The sequence below is a fragment of the Pan paniscus genome, chromosome 19 (genome assembly GCF_029289425.2).
Source record: "Pan paniscus chromosome 19, NHGRI_mPanPan1-v2.0_pri, whole genome shotgun sequence".
In the NCBI taxonomy this organism is placed as follows: domain Eukaryota; kingdom Metazoa; phylum Chordata; class Mammalia; order Primates; family Hominidae; genus Pan; species Pan paniscus.
In genome coordinates this window covers 66,372,994-66,391,415 of record NC_073268.2, presented here as the reverse complement: position 1 = coordinate 66,391,415, position 18,422 = coordinate 66,372,994, and the positions used below count along the sequence as shown (strand labels likewise).

At 58.4% G+C, this 18,422-nt stretch overlaps 1 protein-coding gene across 2 annotated transcripts; it reads left to right on the top strand.

The window, feature by feature from the left end:
- The first annotated feature begins 1,034 nt into the window (after positions 1–1,034).
- Positions 1,035–17,523, top strand: COL1A1 (collagen type I alpha 1 chain). 2 transcript variants are annotated; one of them, XM_003817459.5, is made up of 51 exons: positions 1,035–1,353; positions 2,816–3,010; positions 3,159–3,193; positions 3,296–3,331; positions 3,422–3,523; positions 4,246–4,317; positions 4,545–4,589; positions 4,748–4,801; positions 4,965–5,018; positions 5,517–5,570; positions 5,687–5,740; positions 6,080–6,133; positions 6,222–6,266; positions 6,383–6,436; positions 6,551–6,595; positions 6,774–6,827; positions 7,085–7,183; positions 7,272–7,316; positions 7,420–7,518; positions 7,650–7,703; positions 7,922–8,029; positions 8,124–8,177; positions 8,300–8,398; positions 8,564–8,617; positions 8,706–8,804; positions 9,713–9,766; positions 9,910–9,963; positions 10,067–10,120; positions 10,232–10,285; positions 10,736–10,780; positions 10,874–10,972; positions 11,270–11,377; positions 11,833–11,940; positions 12,161–12,214; positions 12,377–12,430; positions 12,649–12,756; positions 12,844–12,897; positions 13,024–13,077; positions 13,218–13,379; positions 13,481–13,588; positions 13,746–13,853; positions 13,961–14,014; positions 14,119–14,226; positions 14,606–14,659; positions 14,772–14,879; positions 15,217–15,270; positions 15,632–15,739; positions 15,832–16,114; positions 16,247–16,437; positions 16,734–16,976; positions 17,106–17,523. In XM_003817459.5, exons 1-51 carry the CDS (start codon positions 1,251–1,253, stop codon positions 17,250–17,252), a joined length of 4,395 nt encoding a protein of 1,464 aa, XP_003817507.2. In that variant the 5' UTR covers positions 1,035–1,250; the 3' UTR covers positions 17,253–17,523. The 2 variants fall into 2 exon arrangements, with proteins under 2 accessions (XP_003817507.2, XP_063455318.1); XM_063599248.1 differs by having other exon boundaries at positions 1,107–1,353; positions 16,734–17,523.
- The last annotated feature ends 899 nt before the right edge of the window (positions 17,524–18,422 follow it).

The following is an 18,422-nucleotide window of genomic DNA, read 5'->3' as shown; positions in this document are numbered from 1 at the left end:
CTGAGTCCAGGTACAACTGGAGAAGGGGCTTTATGCAGCTCCCAGAAAGACACCCCTTTAGCTAAGTGCCCTCCCTCCACCCAGGTTCTCTCTGGTTTGACTGTGCTGGGAAGGAGGGTCTCTAAGCAGCCCCTGGCCACAGCCATGGCAAACAAAACTCTTCTCTAAGTCACCAATGATCACAGGCCTCCCACTAAAAATACTTCCCAACTCTGGGGTGGAAGAGTTTGGGGGATGAATTTTTAGGGGATTGCAAGCCCCAATCCCCACCTCTGTGTCCCTAGAATCCCCCACCCCTACCTTGGCTGCTCCATCACCCAACCACCAAAGCTTTCTTCTGCAGAGGCCACCTAGTCATGTTTCTCACCCTGCACCTCAGCCTCCCCACTCCATCTCTCAATCATGCCTAGGGTTTGGAGGAAGGCATTTGATTCTGTCCTGGAGCACAGCAGAAGAATTGACATCCTCAAAATTAAAACTCCCTTGCCTGCACCCCTCCCTCAGATATCTGATTCTTAATGTCTAGAAAGGAATCTGTAAATTGTTCCCCAAATATTCCTAAGCTCCATCCCCTAGCCACACCAGAAGACACCCCCAAACAGGCACATCTTTTTAATTCCCGGCTTCCCCTGTTTTGGAGAGGTCCTCAGGATGCCTCTTTATGCCCCTCCCTTAGCTCTTGCCAGGATACCAGAGGGTGACTGGGGCACAGCCAGGAGGACCCCCTCCCCAACACCCCCAACCCTTCCACCTTTGGAAGTCTCCCCACCCAGCTCCCCAGTTCCCCAGTTCCACTTCTTCTAGATTGGAGGTCCCAGGAAGAGAGCAGAGGGGCACCCCTACCCACTGGTTAGCCCACGCCATTCTGAGGACCCAGCTGCACCCCTACCACAGCACCTCTGGCCCAGGCTGGGCTGGGGGGCTGGGGAGGCAGAGCTGCGAAGGGGGGAGATGTGGGGTGGACTCCCTTCCCTCCTCCTCCCCCTCTCCATTCCAACTCCCAAATTGGGGGCCGGGCCAGGCAGCTCTGATTGGCTGGGGCACGGGCGGCCGGCTCCCCCTCTCCGAGGGGCAGGGTTCCTCCCTGCTCTCCATCAGGACAGTATAAAAGGGGCCCGGGCCAGTCGTCGGAGCAGACGGGAGTTTCTCCTCGGGGTCGGAGCAGGAGGCACGCGGAGTGTGAGGCCACGCATGAGCGGACGCTAACCCCCTCCCCAGCCGCAAAGAGTCTACATGTCTAGGGTCTAGACATGTTCAGCTTTGTGGACCTCCGGCTCCTGCTCCTCTTAGCGGCCACCGCCCTCCTGACGCACGGCCAAGAGGAAGGCCAAGTCGAGGGCCAAGACGAAGACAGTAAGTCTCAAACTTTTGGGAGTGCAAGTATACTCTATATCGCGCCTTGCGCTTGGTCCCGTGGGCCGCGGCTTAAAACGAGACGTGGATGATCCGGAGACTCGGGAATGGAAGGGAGATGATGAGGGCTCTTCCTCGGCGCCCTGAGACAGGAGGGAGCTCACCCTGGGGCGAGGTTGGAGTTGAACGCGCCCCGGGAGCGGGAGGTGAGGGTGGAGCGCGGCGTGAGTTGGTGCAAGAGAGAATCCCGAGCGCGCAACCGGGAAAGTGGGGATCTGGGTGCAGAGTGAGGAAAGCACGTCGAAGATGGGATGGGGGCGCCGAGCGGGGCATTTGAAGCCCAAGATGTAGAAGCAATCAGGAAGGCCGTGGGATGATTCATAAGGAAAGATTGCCCTCTCTGCGGGCTAGACTGTTGCTGGGGCCGTGGGGGTGCTGGGCCGCCGGGGAGGGGGTGCGGAGCGTGGGCGGGTGGAGGATGAGAAACTTTGGCGCGGACTCGGCGGGGCGGGGTCCTTGCGCCCCCTGCTGACCGATGCTGAGCACTGCGTCTCCCGGTCCAACGCTTACTGGGGCAGGAGCCGGAGCGGGAAGACCCGGGTTATTGCTGGGTGCGGACCCCCACCTCTAGATCTGGAAAGTAAAGCCGGGGATGGGGCAGCCCAAGCCTCTTAAAGAGGTAGTCGGGCCGGTGAGGTCGGCCCCGCCCCGGCCCCATTGCTTAGCGTTGCCCGACACCTAGTGGCCGTCTGGGGAGCCGCTAGCGCGGTGGGAGTGGTTAGCTAACTTCTGGACTATTTGCGGACTTTTTGATTCTTTGGCTAAAAGTGACCTGGAGGCATTGGCTGGCTTTGGGGGACTGGGGATGGCCCCGAGAGCGGGCTTTTAAGATGTCTAGGTGCTGGAGGTTAGGGTGTCTCCTAATTTTGAGGTACATTTCAAGTCTTGGGGGGGCCTCCCTTCCAATCAGCCGCTCCCATTCTCCTAGCCCCGCCCCCGCCATCCCACCTGCCCAGGGAATGGGGGCGGGATGAGGGCTGGACCTCCCTTCTCTCCTCCCTCGCCCTCCTGCTGTCTCTTCCACGCAAGCCACTCCCCACGAGCCTGCCCTCCCGATGGGGCCCCTCCTATTCTCCCCCCGCCCTCCCCCTCTCACCCTGTGGTTTTTATTTCACTTGGCTTCAGCGCCAATGGGCTGAGGTTGGAGTTGGAAGCCACCGCGGACTAAAGCTTTGTTTAAATTCCTGAGAACTGGAAAGAGTTACAGCCTCCCTGGCCAGGCGCCTCGGCGCTGTCACCCGCGCTGATGAGGAGCAGGCGAGCTTTTAAGGATTTGAGGAAAGAGGAACGGGGGGAGGGGCGGGAAGTGAAAAATCCAAGTGTGCCTCTTAGACCCGGGGGAAAGGTGGTAAGCTGGGGGTTGCAGTCACTACTGACAACGCCCCTCTTCCGCCTGTCCCAGTCCCACCAATCACCTGCGTACAGAACGGCCTCAGGTACCATGACCGAGACGTGTGGAAACCCGAGCCCTGCCGGATCTGCGTCTGCGACAACGGCAAGGTGTTGTGCGATGACGTGATCTGTGACGAGACCAAGAACTGCCCCGGCGCCGAAGTCCCCGAGGGCGAGTGCTGTCCCGTCTGCCCCGACGGCTCAGGTGCGGCTGCGCTCGGGGCCTGGGGCCTGGGGCCTGGGGCTGGGGCTGGGGGTGGTCGGCGCTCGCTGGCCCTCCGTGCTGGAGGCCTCTGCCGACGGGAGCAGCATTAGCAAACCTTGGCTCTAACGCGCGTCTCTTCGTCCGCTAGAGTCACCCACCGACCAAGAAACCACCGGCGTCGAGGTAATCTCCTGCCCTCGAATTTTGCCCCTGCGCGGCCCGTGACTCCTCACAGTCCTCCCTTCTCTAACCTGGCCTCTTGTTTCTTCTCCCCCAATCCCACAGGGACCCAAGGGAGACACTGGCCCCCGAGGCCCAAGGGTAAGCGTTGCACTCTGGGCTGTGGGGGGCTGCAGGTGGGCATGGCTCTCGGCCCCACGCTCACCCTGGCCCCGCCCTCTCCCCCTGCAGGGACCCGCAGGCCCCCCTGGCCGAGATGGCATCCCTGGACAGCCTGGACTTCCCGGACCCCCCGGACCCCCCGGACCCCCCGGACCCCCTGGCCTCGGAGGAGTAAGTGGAGAGGCCTTGTGTGTCCACTCTCCCCTGTTTTGTTTTTGTTTTTTGGCAGATGACATAATTTTATACTTTGAAATAATTTCAAACTTACAGAAAAGTTGCAAGAATCCTACAGGAAACTCTCACATACCCTTCACAGTTTGTGACATGTGCTTTATTAGTCTCTGTTTATGTATATGTATCTTTTTTTTTCTGAACTGTTTGAGCAAGTTGCTAACATCAGGCTCTTTTGCGCCTAAATACTTAGGTGTGTTTTTCCTAAAAACAAGAGCATTCTCTTAACTGACCTACACAATGATTAAATTCACTCTCTAATGTGCAGCCCGTATTCAAAGTTCACCGATGTCCCGATAATGTCCTTTATAGATTCCACCCCCCACCACCCCAATCTGGGATCCAGTCCAGGATTATGTATTGCGTTTAATCATCATGTCTCTAGTTTCCACAAATGTAGAACGTTCCTCAGACTTTCTTTGTCTTTAGTGGCACTGGGAGTTTTGATGAGTCCAGTTGTTTTGCAGACTGTCCCTCAATTTGGGATTGTCTGATTAGATTAGATGCAGGGATGCATTTTTGGCAGGAATGTCTTAAAAGCAATGTTATTCTTCTCAGCACATCACACCAGGAAGTGCATGATGTCAGTTTCTTCCATCCTCAGTGCCGTCTTCTGCCTTTCAATTCACTGTCCTCACTCTGACTTCTCTTGTTTGTTCTAGAACTTTGCTCCCCAGCTGTCTTATGGCTATGATGAGAAATCAACCGGAGGAATTTCCGTGCCTGGCCCCATGGTGAGCCAGCAGGGGGAGCATGGATGACAGAAGAGAGAATGGGTATCCAGAGGAGGTGGGCATAGGCGGCTGGTATAGACAGCTTGGGAGGTCAAGATCACCTTTGGGACCTCAGAGTCCAGAAAGGATGCAGGACGACTGGGTGGTCCCAACAGGCATGAATGACTACATCCACATGCTTTCCTACAGAGGGATCACCATGACCCCCCTTTCTTCTCCTTCTATAGGGTCCCTCTGGTCCTCGTGGTCTCCCTGGCCCCCCTGGTGCACCTGTGAGTATCCAGGACGTCTTCATATGCCTCCTTGGGCTTTGGTCTTTTGGAGGGAAGACTGGGATGAGGGCAGGAGAGATGCTCAGAGATCTCTTGGTAAGATTGGAGAAGGTTGACAGGGACTTGTCTTCTAACCCATCTTTTTCCTTCTTCTCAAGGGTCCCCAAGGCTTCCAAGGTCCCCCTGGTGAGCCTGGCGAGCCTGGAGCTTCAGTAAGCACTCTCTATACAGATTCATACTCCTTCTACAAACACACAGACTCTCCTATAGAAGAACTCCCAGGCCTGGGGTCTTCCTTACCTCTTCCCTTCAATCCCAGCCTTCCCCTTCTTTTTTTCTTATCCATAGTCTAACCACCTCTTCTATCTTTTCTAGGGTCCCATGGGTCCCCGAGGTCCCCCTGGTCCCCCTGGAAAGAACGGAGATGATGTAAGTATCCCCAGCAAGAAGATACCATCTGACCCCATGGCCTCCATGGGTTGGGTCCTGCAATTTCCACTCCACCACATTTGGGAACGATACTCAGAGGAAGGAGGGCAAGTCCTCTCTGATGCACGCACTGCCCTGGAACAATGATCTTTTCACTTAGTGAGATGATTCCATGTCCCCAACAAAGTGACTGTTCTCCTCACCCCAGCCACCTTAGAGCAATCCCCAACCCCATCCCTTTGGGGAAATTGGTGTGCAGATGGTGAAATTAAAATGCTGGTGACAGAAGTAGACAGAAATTCCTTTAGAGGCACTCAGATTTCACCAAACGAAGGTTTCACTGTAGATTTAAACTGAGCTCTAGATTCAAAGATAAGATTCTGGGCCCCCAAACCTGACCTGCAACAATCCAAAGAAGACTGAGACCTTCTCCACTTTTCCAGCCCCTAGGCGGTGGTGGGGAGGCAGGGGCATGATGGTCTTTTCTCTCCCTCTCAGGGGGAAGCTGGAAAACCTGGTCGTCCTGGTGAGCGTGGGCCTCCTGGGCCTCAGGTGAGCAGGGGGCTGTGGCTGAACCTGGGCTTCACTGCACTTGGGCTTCATTTAGGAGCTGGGTCCACAGTGATGTGTTCTAATGGCCCTTCCTTGTCTTCTTCATCTCTCTCCAGGGTGCTCGAGGATTGCCCGGAACAGCTGGCCTCCCTGGAATGAAGGGACACCGAGTGAGTCACCTTTGAGTCATTTAAGCTCCCCAAGTCCCTAGCATACCCCCATCCAGTCCCAGCCTCTTCCCCAAAAGATCCTGAGTTGCATCATGGTGGGTGGCAGCTACAGAAGTCCCAAGGGACAGAGAGTGGACATCCAAAAGCACCTCCCTCCATGGGAAAGCAGTCCCGATTAAACGATTGGGTGAGATCTAGAGCCAGTTGGGGTTTAGTCTAGCTCAGAAACAAAGGGATGGCGGTGATGACCTCCCAAGGCTCTTTCTCAGATCTAGGTGGATGTCAAGGCTGTTCCACCCCCTCCACAGGTTCTTACCTTCTACATCTTTCCTGCTTTAGGGTTTCAGTGGTTTGGATGGTGCCAAGGGAGATGCTGGTCCTGCTGGTCCTAAGGTAAGAGGCTGTCTGAACATCATGGTCCTCCACATCCCCAGAGTCCCACCATGAATGAATTTCTCACTCATTATTCTCTGATCTACAGGGTGAACCTGGCAGCCCTGGTGAAAATGGAGCTCCTGGTCAGATGGTGAGTGTGCCCAGTTCCAGAGGGCAGGGATGGGGCAGGAGGCAGGGGCAAGATGGAGGCCTGGGGGAACAAGGCTGTCTCCCATCTCATCTGACTTCTCTTGGTTTGGTTGTCAGGGCCCCCGTGGTCTGCCTGGTGAGAGAGGTCGCCCTGGAGCCCCTGGCCCTGCTGTAAGTACTCCTGGCCCCTTGGGGGATCCCTGACCTCTGGAAGGGGCTCCCCAGGAACTCTAGGGACTGGCCAGTGCTCAGTGGACTTAACGGGGCTTCCCCTCTCTCCTGCAGGGTGCTCGTGGAAATGATGGTGCTACTGGTGCTGCCGGGCCCCCTGTGAGTGTGGCCTGTAGGCCTCAGGGCCTGGGAGTGGGGAGGGGTCTCAGTGTCTGCTCTTGGGGCTGACAATGGGGGCAGGTTATGTTGGTCTGAACCCCAGGACTTCCTCTGTCCCAGGGTGTGACTTGCAGCTGCCATCTCTTCCTTCTCGCTAACATCTCCATTTCATTCACAGGGTCCCACCGGCCCCGCTGGTCCTCCTGGCTTCCCTGGTGCTGTTGGTGCTAAGGTGAGACCCCCCACTCTCCTCTAAGCATGACCCTCATGGGCCAAGGGGTTCATGTCTCCCTGTTCCCCAAACCAAAGGGACCCAGAGTGGCAAGAGAGCAGCCCGTTCACTAACACCTTTGTCCTGGGGTCTCCGTCTCTGATCTTAGAGTCCTGATCATTGCTCTCCTGTCCCTGTCTCCCCTTCCTCCTGCCATCCTGAGAGGCAAGGTTGGGTTTCCCAGGGTGGCTTCTGATATGTCCTTTCTTCTGATTCAGGGTGAAGCTGGTCCCCAAGGGCCCCGAGGCTCTGAAGGTCCCCAGGGTGTGCGTGGTGAGCCTGGCCCCCCTGGCCCTGCTGGTGCTGCTGGCCCTGCTGTAAGTGTCCCCGACTCAGTGTCCCCTTTGCCACTTTCTAACCTCAGAGTCCTTGCCTGTTGCTGACACTCCTTTCTCTGTGCCACAGGGAAACCCTGGTGCTGATGGACAGCCTGGTGCTAAAGGTGCCAATGTAAGTATCCTGCCAGGCTTCAGTCCCACTCCTGCTGCCTGCAGCCTGCCTGCCCCTTTCCCTCTGCTCCTAGGCTCACGCCCTGGCTGTCTGCCTCCCACAGGGTGCTCCTGGTATTGCTGGTGCTCCTGGCTTCCCTGGTGCCCGAGGCCCCTCTGGACCCCAGGGCCCCGGCGGCCCTCCTGGTCCCAAGGGTAACAGCGTGAGTACCAAACTCTCCCTTCTGCCCACCCCATGCACTGGCTCCAGTGCGGCTCTCATCTGGGGAGCAGGAAGACGCAGGCCAACTGAGCGCCCCCAACTCTCAGCTCATCCTCTTCTCCCCCCTTGCAGGGTGAACCTGGTGCTCCTGGCAGCAAAGGAGACACTGGTGCTAAGGGAGAGCCTGTAAGTCTCCCTGCCATCCTTCTTGCAGCCCCGCCCACCCTGCCCTAGGAGCCCCCTGAGGGAAATCCAGAAAGGAAGAGGAGCCCCTAGTCTTCTGGGGGAGTCCCTGCCACACCCCCAGGAACCCCTGACACTGGAGGCCCAGCCTCAGCCGGCTCTGAGGCTGGCACAGGATGGCCCCTCACCACAGGCCGCCTCCTCCTCTCGGCCCTCTCCAGGGCCCTGTTGGTGTTCAAGGACCCCCTGGCCCTGCTGGAGAGGAAGGAAAGCGAGGAGCTCGAGGTGAACCCGGACCCACTGGCCTGCCCGGACCCCCTGGTGAGCGTGTAAGTGTCCCTGCCCGCCCCCTCCCGCTCCACCCTCATTGCCTGGCTGGTGCCCGTGTGTCTCGGAGTTCACTGGCCTCCTCTCCTCCTGCAGGGTGGACCTGGTAGCCGTGGTTTCCCTGGCGCAGATGGTGTTGCTGGTCCCAAGGTAACCTCTCCTTGAGGCCGGGGGGCTGACCCTGCCGCTCCCTGGGCATCTTCCTCTTTTGGCCCGTGGCAAAGAGCCACAAACTTGAGACCCTAACTGTTCCTGTGACTTCCCCCAACCAGGGTCCCGCTGGTGAACGTGGTTCTCCTGGCCCTGCTGGCCCCAAAGGATCTCCTGGTGAAGCTGGTCGTCCCGGTGAAGCTGGTCTGCCTGGTGCCAAGGTGAGGCCCCAGGCTTTCAGCCTGGCTTGGCCAGGCCCTGACCATCCCGTGTAGGGTCTGGGATGAGGCGTTCTGGATCAGGCCCAAGGGTCTGCCCTCCGGAGTCCTCCCCTACCTCCATCATGCTTCTCCCCAAATCCCACTCATACCTTTCTGCCTCCCCAGGGTCTGACTGGAAGCCCTGGCAGCCCTGGTCCTGATGGCAAAACTGGCCCCCCTGTAAGTATCACTCCCCCTGAACCCCCTGCCATTGTCCTGTCTGCTTCCCTGCTGTCCTCACTGCTGCTTTCGTGCCTCCCATCCTTAGGGTCCTGCCGGTCAAGATGGTCGCCCCGGACCCCCAGGCCCACCTGGTGCCCGTGGTCAGGCTGGTGTGATGGGATTCCCTGGACCTAAAGGTGCTGCTGTGAGTATTCAGTGAGGATCCATGAAGAGCCAGGGACAAACACACCTGAGACTTGAAGGAGTCCTGGGCTCTGGGCTCAGCTGTGCTGCTGACCTGCCGTGTGGCCACTCACTCTCACTTTCTGGACCTCAGCCTCCCTATCTGTAAAATGAAAGACTTCTCGGCGGGGCACAGTGGCTCATGCCTGTAATCCCAGCACTTTGGGAGGCCAAGGCGGGCAGACCATGAGGTCAGGAGTTTGAGACCAGTCGGGCCAACATAGTGAAACCACGTCTCTACTAAAAATACAAAAGATTAGCTGGGTGTGGTGGTGTGCACCTGTAATCCCAGCTAGTCAGGAGGCTGAGGCAGGAGAATTGCATGAACCCGGGAGGTGGAGGTTGCAGTGAGCTGAGATCACGCCATTGCACTCCAGCCTGGGCAACAGTGCGAGATTCCGTCTCAAAAAAAAAAAAAAGAAGAAAGAAAGAAAGAAAAAATGAAACACTTCTCCAGGCTCCATGACCACTGCTCTGTCCTGGAAATAAGTGTTGTTGGTGGCCCTCCACCCCGACACGTGGGGATAGGACAGGCCTTTGATATGATAGGCACCCCCAGTCTTGGTGGATTCTTTGAGGTCCAAAAGGAGATAGCAGAGAAGATGAAAGCCCTTTGCAGTGCAGGCCACAGCGGGCATCTAACAGGGAAAAGGCAGGGGAGAGGGTGCAGGAGGAGGAGCCTGGAAGGGCATCTTGGGAGGAGTGGGCTCAGAAAGGGCCCAGCAAGAAGCACCTGCAGGGGCATTCCCCGGGGGCCAGTCTTTTGAAAAGAAAGTCCCTTAAAAAGTCCCACTCAGAGTAAATGAGAGGCCCCAGGAGGCCCTGGCTTCTCACTTCAGCCCCCTCAACCCTAACTCCCTTTCTCCACAGGGAGAGCCCGGCAAGGCTGGAGAGCGAGGTGTTCCCGGACCCCCTGGCGCTGTCGTAAGTATCTCCTTTCCATCCCTACCTCCTTCCCATTGCTGCCCCGGCACTTTCTCCTCCCTGCAGGAGGGGTGCTAGAGGCCACAGTCCTCAGCTGCTCGGGGCCTCCTAACCCTGAGTTCCCCTTTGCTCTCTCCCTGCAGGGTCCTGCTGGCAAAGATGGAGAGGCTGGAGCTCAGGGACCCCCTGGCCCTGCTGTGAGTGTCCCTGATGGGGAGATCTGGGGAGCAGAAAAGGGGAGACACCCTCAGCCCCTCGTCTCCTTGGCCTCCCCGTGACTGTAGTGTTCTCTCTGTGCAGGGTCCCGCTGGCGAGAGAGGTGAACAAGGCCCTGCTGGCTCCCCCGGATTCCAGGTGAGGCCTCATGGCTGTCAGGATGCTGGGAGGTAGGGGTAGGAAACACCTCTTTGGTCTCTTCCAGATTCTAAACCTTCCCTCCCTTCTTCCCCCATTTCCCACCTACAGGGTCTCCCTGGTCCTGCTGGTCCTCCAGGTGAAGCAGGCAAACCTGGTGAACAGGTAAGAGGGAGCAGCCGGCCAGAGGGGTGGGAGATGCAGGGAATCCAGAGGGACAGGCCCCTGCTCCTAGCTAATCAGACAGCCATCAACTAGAGGGATTGAGGTTAGACGCCGGAAAGAACTTCCTCCCATGAAGGGAGCAGCACAGAGGGAAGTGGGGGCTGCATGACTGCTAGTCTGGGTGACTTCTTTTAAGAGTTGCTGGAATATGCTGTGACTTTCCCTCAACCCTTCTATTGATAAATCTTGGTCCATAGTTTGGGGAGGGGGGAAGCCTTTGACACATCCCTAGGAGGAAGAGAGGGGCTGTTTGGGATAATCTCAATTCAGTGCTGAGAAGGGGTTCCTCTCTAATCACGGCCAGACCCCAGGAGGAAGGACCGTGCTTTCCAGCAGAGTGGCCCCAGGTAGGTTTTGCTCACTGTCTGTTCCTCTCTCCCTCCCCCTCAGGGTGTTCCTGGAGACCTTGGTGCCCCTGGCCCCTCTGGAGCAAGAGTAAGTAGGCCTCTCTCGCTGCATCCATCAAGGTGCGTTGTACTTGGCCCTATCTCCAGAGCAGCCTTCACATGCCCTGTCCTTCCCTTCTAGGGCGAGAGAGGTTTCCCTGGTGAGCGTGGTGTGCAAGGTCCCCCTGGTCCTGCTGGTCCCCGAGGGGCCAACGGTGCTCCCGGCAACGATGGTGCTAAGGTGAGGGCAGTGTGGAAGGGGCTCTGGCAAGTAGCCCAGGGACCAGGTCTCACCCCTCCTGCAGCAGGGGATGGTGGGCCATGACCAAAGCCATGGAGATAGGGTGTGGGGTGGGGGGAAAAGACCAGGGTAGGGGCCCACACACAGCCTGGAGTCTGGGCTGTGAGTCTTTTCATCTTTTCTCAAGGCTTGTCGTTGGCCTTGGAAACAAGCCTGGGAGATACCAAGCGGGGCTTAGGGCTGTGACCCACTCTTGGGGCCCCAGGCCTCACTCCAGTCTTCTTGGTTGTCACATAGGGTGATGCTGGTGCCCCTGGAGCTCCCGGTAGCCAGGGCGCCCCTGGCCTTCAGGGAATGCCTGGTGAACGTGGTGCAGCTGGTCTTCCAGGGCCTAAGGGTGACAGAGTAAGTTCAACCTTCCCCCTCCCCTGAGCCCTACATGGCTCCCATCTCTGCCTGCTTTGAATCTCTCAGCATCTCTCCTTCTCTCTGGGATCTGTCCCTCTTCTCACTAATCCTCCCCTCTTCCCCTTTCCCCTCTGGCCTTTTTGCTGATGAATCCTCTCCTTGTGGTCCAGGCCCATCTCTCCCCATGAGTTACCATGGTGATGAGAGGTGGGGGCATCTCCTTGGTGGAGGCTCCCTTATTCATCCCGCTACACAAGTCAGGGGCCTCTTAACCTCAGTTCCACCTGAGTCTCCAGGCAGGCACCCTTTTTCCTGAAAGAATCTTTGAGTCCTTGGCCCAGGTGGAGGCAGGGCAGAGCTGCAGAGGGCCTCTCAGGAAACCCAGACACAAGCAGAACACTATAGGTCACCTTGCCCCACACTGGAAATCTCAAGCTTATCCATGTCTTTAGGGTGATGCTGGTCCCAAAGGTGCTGATGGCTCTCCTGGCAAAGATGGCGTCCGTGGTCTGACCGGCCCCATTGGTCCTCCTGGCCCTGCTGGTGCCCCTGGTGACAAGGTGAGGTGGCCGCCTCCCCACCTTCTGCCCTAACACATAGCCTCCTCAGCAGGCCTGGGCACGGTTCCGTGGGGTTGCGTTGGGAGAGCAGGTCCTGCCAAACTGAGCTGTCAACCTGGGAACCTGGAGGGACCAGAAGGAGGGGAGGCTCTCCTGGGGTCATCTACTAGGAGTATTCAGGGGAGGCCCTGACCCTGATCCTCTTGTCCCTTGCTCTCAGGGTGAAAGTGGTCCCAGCGGCCCTGCTGGTCCCACTGGAGCTCGTGGTGCCCCCGTAAGTACAGAAGACCTGTTAAGACCCCATACTTGGCCCTTCCCTCCCTTCACACAGCACCCCTGGCCCTGTCTGTGCCTTCACCCCTTGCCTCTCCCCTCACCGCATCCCCGCCTTCCCTCCTGTCAGCACATCTCTCCAATCTGACTCCTTTTCTTCTAGGGAGACCGTGGTGAGCCTGGTCCCCCCGGCCCTGCTGGCTTCGCTGGCCCCCCTGTGAGTACCAAGACCCCCATCATTTTTCATCACCGACTGGGACCTGGGACCTCGAGGGACGGAATGAGGACAAAGGCGTCAGCCATCCTCAGGGGAGAAGGGTGGAGACGGGATTGTTTCCCACCCAAGCATCTTCCTGCCTCCATTACTGCTCCTCCCCCAGCCAGTGGAAACTCCTGCCTCCTTCCCTCCATTCACCGCCCTGCTTCCTCCCCCAGGGTGCTGACGGCCAACCTGGTGCTAAAGGCGAACCTGGTGATGCTGGTGCTAAAGGCGATGCTGGTCCCCCTGGCCCTGCCGGACCCGCTGGACCCCCTGGCCCCATTGTGAGTGGCTTGCCCTCTGTGCCCACGAGGCTGGTGGGCTGGGACCCAGGACGGGTCCAGGCTTGATGCCTCTGTGCTCTCCTACAGGGTAATGTTGGTGCTCCTGGAGCCAAAGGTGCTCGCGGCAGCGCTGGTCCCCCTGTGAGTATCACCCGCCTCTCTGCTGAGCCTCTCCCCTCTCCCCAGGCAGCGGTGGCAGGTGAGGGCAGCTGGGTCGGATGAGTTGGCTGTTCTCCCTCTGACTGTTCCTATGTTCTCTCCTTCCAGGGTGCTACTGGTTTCCCTGGTGCTGCTGGCCGAGTCGGTCCCCCTGGCCCCTCTGTAAGTCTCTGCAGCAGAGTCCACTGCTATAGGTTGGGGGTGCTGGGTGGGGGCTGCCAGAAGGATGGTGGGGCTGACTGAGGACCCAATGATGCACCAGAGCCCCCTGGAGTCTGACAGCCCCTCCTATCCCCATCCAGGGAAATGCTGGACCCCCTGGCCCTCCTGGTCCTGCTGGCAAAGAAGGTGGCAAAGGTCCCCGTGGTGAGACTGGCCCTGCTGGACGTCCTGGTGAAGTTGGTCCCCCTGGTCCCCCTGGCCCTGCTGGCGAGAAAGGATCCCCTGGTGCTGATGGTCCTGCTGTAAGTGCCAGCTCAGATCTCTGCAGCTCCGGAGGTGTCCAGAGCTGGGGAGGGGTCCCTGTGCTGCTGTCTGGCACCTCACCCCTGTTTGCCTCCCAAAGGGTGCTCCTGGTACTCCCGGGCCTCAAGGTATTGCTGGACAGCGTGGTGTGGTCGGCCTGCCTGGTCAGAGAGGAGAAAGAGGCTTCCCTGGTCTTCCTGGCCCCTCTGTAAGTGCCCCCCTCACCCTGGGGGGCCCTGAGAAAAACCATCACAGGACTTGGAGTGGGGCGGAGCCAAGGAGAACAGATTTGGTAGAGATGACCCCAGCGGACTCAAGGGTCCTCCCAGACCCTATCTCTGGCCTGACTCTTTCTTCTCCCTTAGGGTGAACCTGGCAAACAAGGTCCCTCAGGAGCAAGTGGTGAACGTGGTCCCCCTGGTCCCATGGGCCCCCCTGGATTGGCTGGACCCCCTGGTGAATCTGGACGTGAGGTGAGCAGTCCCCAGCCCCCATGCCAGTACCCTCAGCGTGGCCATTGTGGCCTTGCCTAAGCCCTCTTCCCCGGCTGACTCTCACTTCTCTCTCTCTCTCTCTGCAGGGAGCTCCTGGTGCCGAAGGTTCCCCTGGACGAGACGGTTCTCCTGGCGCCAAGGTAAGATGGCAACACTCCATGACCACAGCCTTGTCTGCTGCTTCCCTGCCCCATCCTGGCCCTTCACCCGGGGCTGACCCATATTCCCGTGCTCTCCCCGCCAGGGTGACCGTGGTGAGACCGGCCCCGCTGGACCCCCTGGTGCTCCTGGTGCTCCTGGTGCCCCTGGCCCCGTTGGCCCTGCTGGCAAGAGTGGTGATCGTGGTGAGACTGTAAGTAGCTGGGCTCCAGTTCCCTGTACCTGGTCAGGCCAGGGACTCTCCAGGCCTCCTTGGAGGCCTGGGGATGGGTGTCGGACTTCACCCAGGCAGGGGGAGGAAAGGAGATCCTGCAAGATGTCAGGGCCTTAATCCAAAAAACTGAGTTAAAGCTCAGCCCCAAGTCCCCTCTCCCAGACAGGACCGCCTCTCCCATGAATTGCCCCAGCTCCCGTGAAGATTGCAGTGGGGAGGTTTCCCTGGGAGTTGGGAGAGATGGCCACAGTGGGAAGCAGCTGAGGAGAGAGAGATCCAGCAGAGGGGAGGCCTCATCCTGCAGCCCCAGCCTCAGCCTTCCCTGGCCAAGAGCTCATGCTTTCCTTGCTCTCCCCAGGGTCCTGCTGGTCCCGCCGGTCCTGTCGGCCCTGTTGGCGCCCGTGGCCCCGCCGTAAGTACCCTGCTGTGTCCCCCATGCCTTCAGAACTCTACAGATGCAGACAGTGCCCCACTCGATGCCAATGGAACTTCCGCCTGACAGTTTGTCCCTTTCTCTCTTCTAGGGACCCCAAGGCCCCCGTGGTGACAAGGGTGAGACAGGCGAACAGGGCGACAGAGGCATAAAGGGTCACCGTGGCTTCTCTGGCCTCCAGGGTCCCCCTGGCCCTCCTGTGAGTATGCTCAGCCCCTCCCCAGTCCCCATGCTGTGCTGTGTGATAGGAGGGAGAGCTTTGCCTCAGTTTCCCCCTCTGGATAGTCATTCTTTCCCCTCCCTAGTGGGGACTGGGGTCTGAAGATTTGTGGGCATGTCCAAGTAGCTTCTGAGAGGGTGAGGGGTACACAGAGAGGGATTATGGGAGAGGTCTCTGCCTATGGACACCCTCGGGCTAGATTTCCAGAATAATGAAGGGGCATGGGTTGCCCACACTGCCCTTGTCTCTCCAGCCAGGCCCTCAGGCTACATTTGACCCTCACTGGGCCTGAATTGCCTTTTTATCTGTGCTTCAGGGCTCTCCTGGTGAACAAGGTCCCTCTGGAGCCTCTGGTCCTGCTGGTCCCCGAGTAAGTCATGCCTTCTCTCTCCTCTTCCTGAGCCCCAAGCCCAGGCTCACCTCGGGGACCCTTGCCAGGGACCCAGGCACCCTTTGCCTCTCTGGAGAAGGGTTCAGGGACAGGGAGTGGGCAAAGAAAGGAAGAATCCTGAACAAACAATCTGATCTAGCTTTGGCCTCTCTGCTCCCCAATCCGTCCTCCCCTGGCTCAGCGGCTGGGAGGAGCTATGGCATGTCCTATGGAAAGAGGCTGAGGCTGGCTCTATGAGCCGTGGGGCCAGAGCCAGCAGGGAGGGTGGTGGGCCTCTCCTCCAGAGCTGGGGTTGTTCAGGCTTCTGGCAGCCTTTCTCAAACCATTTCCCCCACTCCAGGGTCCCCCTGGCTCTGCTGGTGCTCCTGGCAAAGATGGACTCAACGGTCTCCCTGGCCCCATTGGGCCCCCTGGTCCTCGCGGTCGCACTGGTGATGCTGGTCCTGTTGTAAGTAGCCCCTCATCCCCTCTGCTCATGGCCCTCCAGCCCCCAAAGCACTTGGATGCCGGTAATCCCCACTCTCCTCCCTCTCTGTGCAGGGTCCCCCCGGCCCTCCTGGACCTCCTGGTCCCCCTGGTCCTCCCAGCGCTGGTTTCGACTTCAGCTTCCTGCCCCAGCCACCTCAAGAGAAGGCTCATGATGGTGGCCGCTACTACCGGGCTGATGATGCCAATGTGGTTCGTGACCGTGACCTCGAGGTGGACACCACCCTCAAGAGCCTGAGCCAGCAGATCGAGAACATCCGGAGCCCCGAGGGCAGCCGCAAGAACCCCGCCCGCACCTGCCGCGACCTCAAGATGTGCCACTCTGACTGGAAGAGCGGTGAGGGCCTGCCCTAGCCTCTCCCTCCCTCCTACTCCTGCCATGCCAGGGTCCCCATGCCCATATGTGCCCCTACCATATGGTGCTGGCTGCTCCCTTTCCCTGACTCCATCTTGCCCTGCCCTACCACAGGAGAGTACTGGATTGACCCCAACCAAGGCTGCAACCTGGATGCCATCAAAGTCTTCTGCAACATGGAGACTGGTGAGACCTGCGTGTACCCCACTCAGCCCAGTGTGGCCCAGAAGAACTGGTACATCAGCAAGAACCCCAAGGACAAGAGGCATGTCTGGTTCGGCGAGAGCATGACCGATGGATTCCAGGTGCGTGAGCTGGACCTCAGAGCCAGTGTTAGGAGATGGGCTAGCCCAGTGCTCAGAAGGGACATGAAGTCCTGGAGTAGGTCTCTGCTAAGGGTGATGGACAGAGCTGGGCCGGGAGGCAGGGGTCTCAGGTCCCTGATAGTGGTTCAGACACAGGCTGCCGATGGGCAGGTGGTGCCTCCTCTCGATATAACGGTGCATTGGACAGCTCTCTGAGGACCCTGGACAGGGAGGCCAGGCAGGACTAGAGGTTCCCGCATAGCGGCTCACTCTTCCCTCTCTCCCCTCCCCTGCAGTTCGAGTATGGCGGCCAGGGCTCCGACCCTGCCGATGTGGCCATCCAGCTGACCTTCCTGCGCCTGATGTCCACCGAGGCCTCCCAGAACATCACCTACCACTGCAAGAACAGCGTGGCCTACATGGACCAGCAGACTGGCAACCTCAAGAAGGCCCTGCTCCTCCAGGGCTCCAACGAGATCGAGATCCGCGCCGAGGGCAACAGCCGCTTCACCTACAGCGTCACTGTCGATGGCTGCACGGTGAGTGCCCAGAATCCCCAGGCAGGGCCCCACCTCTCCGGCCTTGGGCTTTTTGGCCAGGCCATAGTGCCCTCTCTCCATCACTCCCACGTGGTAATGCCCCCTCCCGTTGTCTCCGCCCCACCCCAGAGTCACACCGGAGCCTGGGGCAAGACAGTGATTGAATACAAAACCACCAAGACCTCCCGCCTGCCCATCATCGATGTGGCCCCCTTGGACGTTGGTGCCCCAGACCAGGAATTCGGCTTCGACGTTGGCCCTGTCTGCTTCCTGTAAACTCCCTCCATCCCAACCTGGCTCCCTCCCACCCAACCAACTTTCCCCCCAACCCGGAAACAGACAAGCAACCCAAACTGAACCCCCCCAAAAGCCAAAAAATGGGAGACAATTTCACATGGACTTTGGAAAATATTTTTTTCCTTTGCATTCATCTCTCAAACTTAGTTTTTATCTTTGACCAACCGAACATGACCAAAAACCAAAAGTGCATTCAACCTTACCAAAAAAAAAAAAAAAAAAAAGAATAAATAAATAACTTTTTAAAAAAGGAAGCTTGGTCCACTTGCTTGAAGACCCATGCGGGGGTAAGTCCCTTTCTGCCCGTTGGGCTTATGAAACCCCAATGCTGCCCTTTCTGCTCCTTTCTCCACACCCCCCTTGGGGCCTCCCCTCCACTCCTTCCCAAATCTGTCTCCCCAGAAGACACAGGAAACAATGTATTGTCTGCCCAGCAATCAAAGGCAATGCTCAAACACCCAAGTGGCCCCCACCCTCAGCCCGCTCCTGCCCGCCCAGCACCCCCAGGCCCTGGGGGACCTGGGGTTCTCAGACTGCCAAAGAAGCCTTGCCATCTGGCGCTCCCATGGCTCTTGCAACATCTCCCCTTCGTTTTTGAGGGGGTCATGCCAGGGGAGCCACCAGCCCCTCACTGGGTTTGGAGGAGAGTCAGGAAGGGCCACGACAAAGCAGAAACATCGGATTTGAGGAACGCGTGTCAATCCCTTGTGCCACAGGGCTGGGCGGGAGAGACTGTTCTGTTCCTTGTGTAACTGTGTTGCTGAAAGACTACCTCGTTCTTGTCTTGATGTGTCACCGGGGCAACTGCCTGGGGGCGGGGATGGGGGCAGGGTGGAAGCGGCTCCCCATTTTATACCAAAGGTGCTACATCTATGTGATGGGTGGGGTGGGGAGGGAATCACTGGTGCTATAGAAATTGAGATGCTCCCCCAGGCCAGCAAATGTTCCTTTTTGTTCAAAGTCTATTTTTATTCCTTGATATTTTTCTTTTTTTTTTTTTTTTTTGTGGATGGGGACTTGTGAATTTTTCTAAAGGTGCTATTTAACATGGGAGAGAGCGTGTGCGGCTCCAGCCCAGCCCGCTGCTCACTTTCCACCCTCTCTCCACCTGCCTCTGGCTTCTCAGGCCTCTGCTCTCCGACCTCTCTC

Excerpts from the sequence above, each read along its gene's own strand:
- COL1A1 (XM_063599248.1), top strand. The coding sequence starts at position 1,251 with ATGTTCAGCTTTGTGGACCTCCGGCTCCTGCTCCTCTTAGCGGCCACC. Across the intron at positions 7,704-7,921 it reads CTGGTGCTAAGGGAGAGCCT|GGCCCTGTTGGTGTTCAAGG; the intron begins GTAAGTCTCCCT and ends GGCCCTCTCCAG. Across the intron at positions 10,973-11,269 it reads CCGGCAACGATGGTGCTAAG|GGTGATGCTGGTGCCCCTGG; the intron begins GTGAGGGCAGTG and ends GTTGTCACATAG.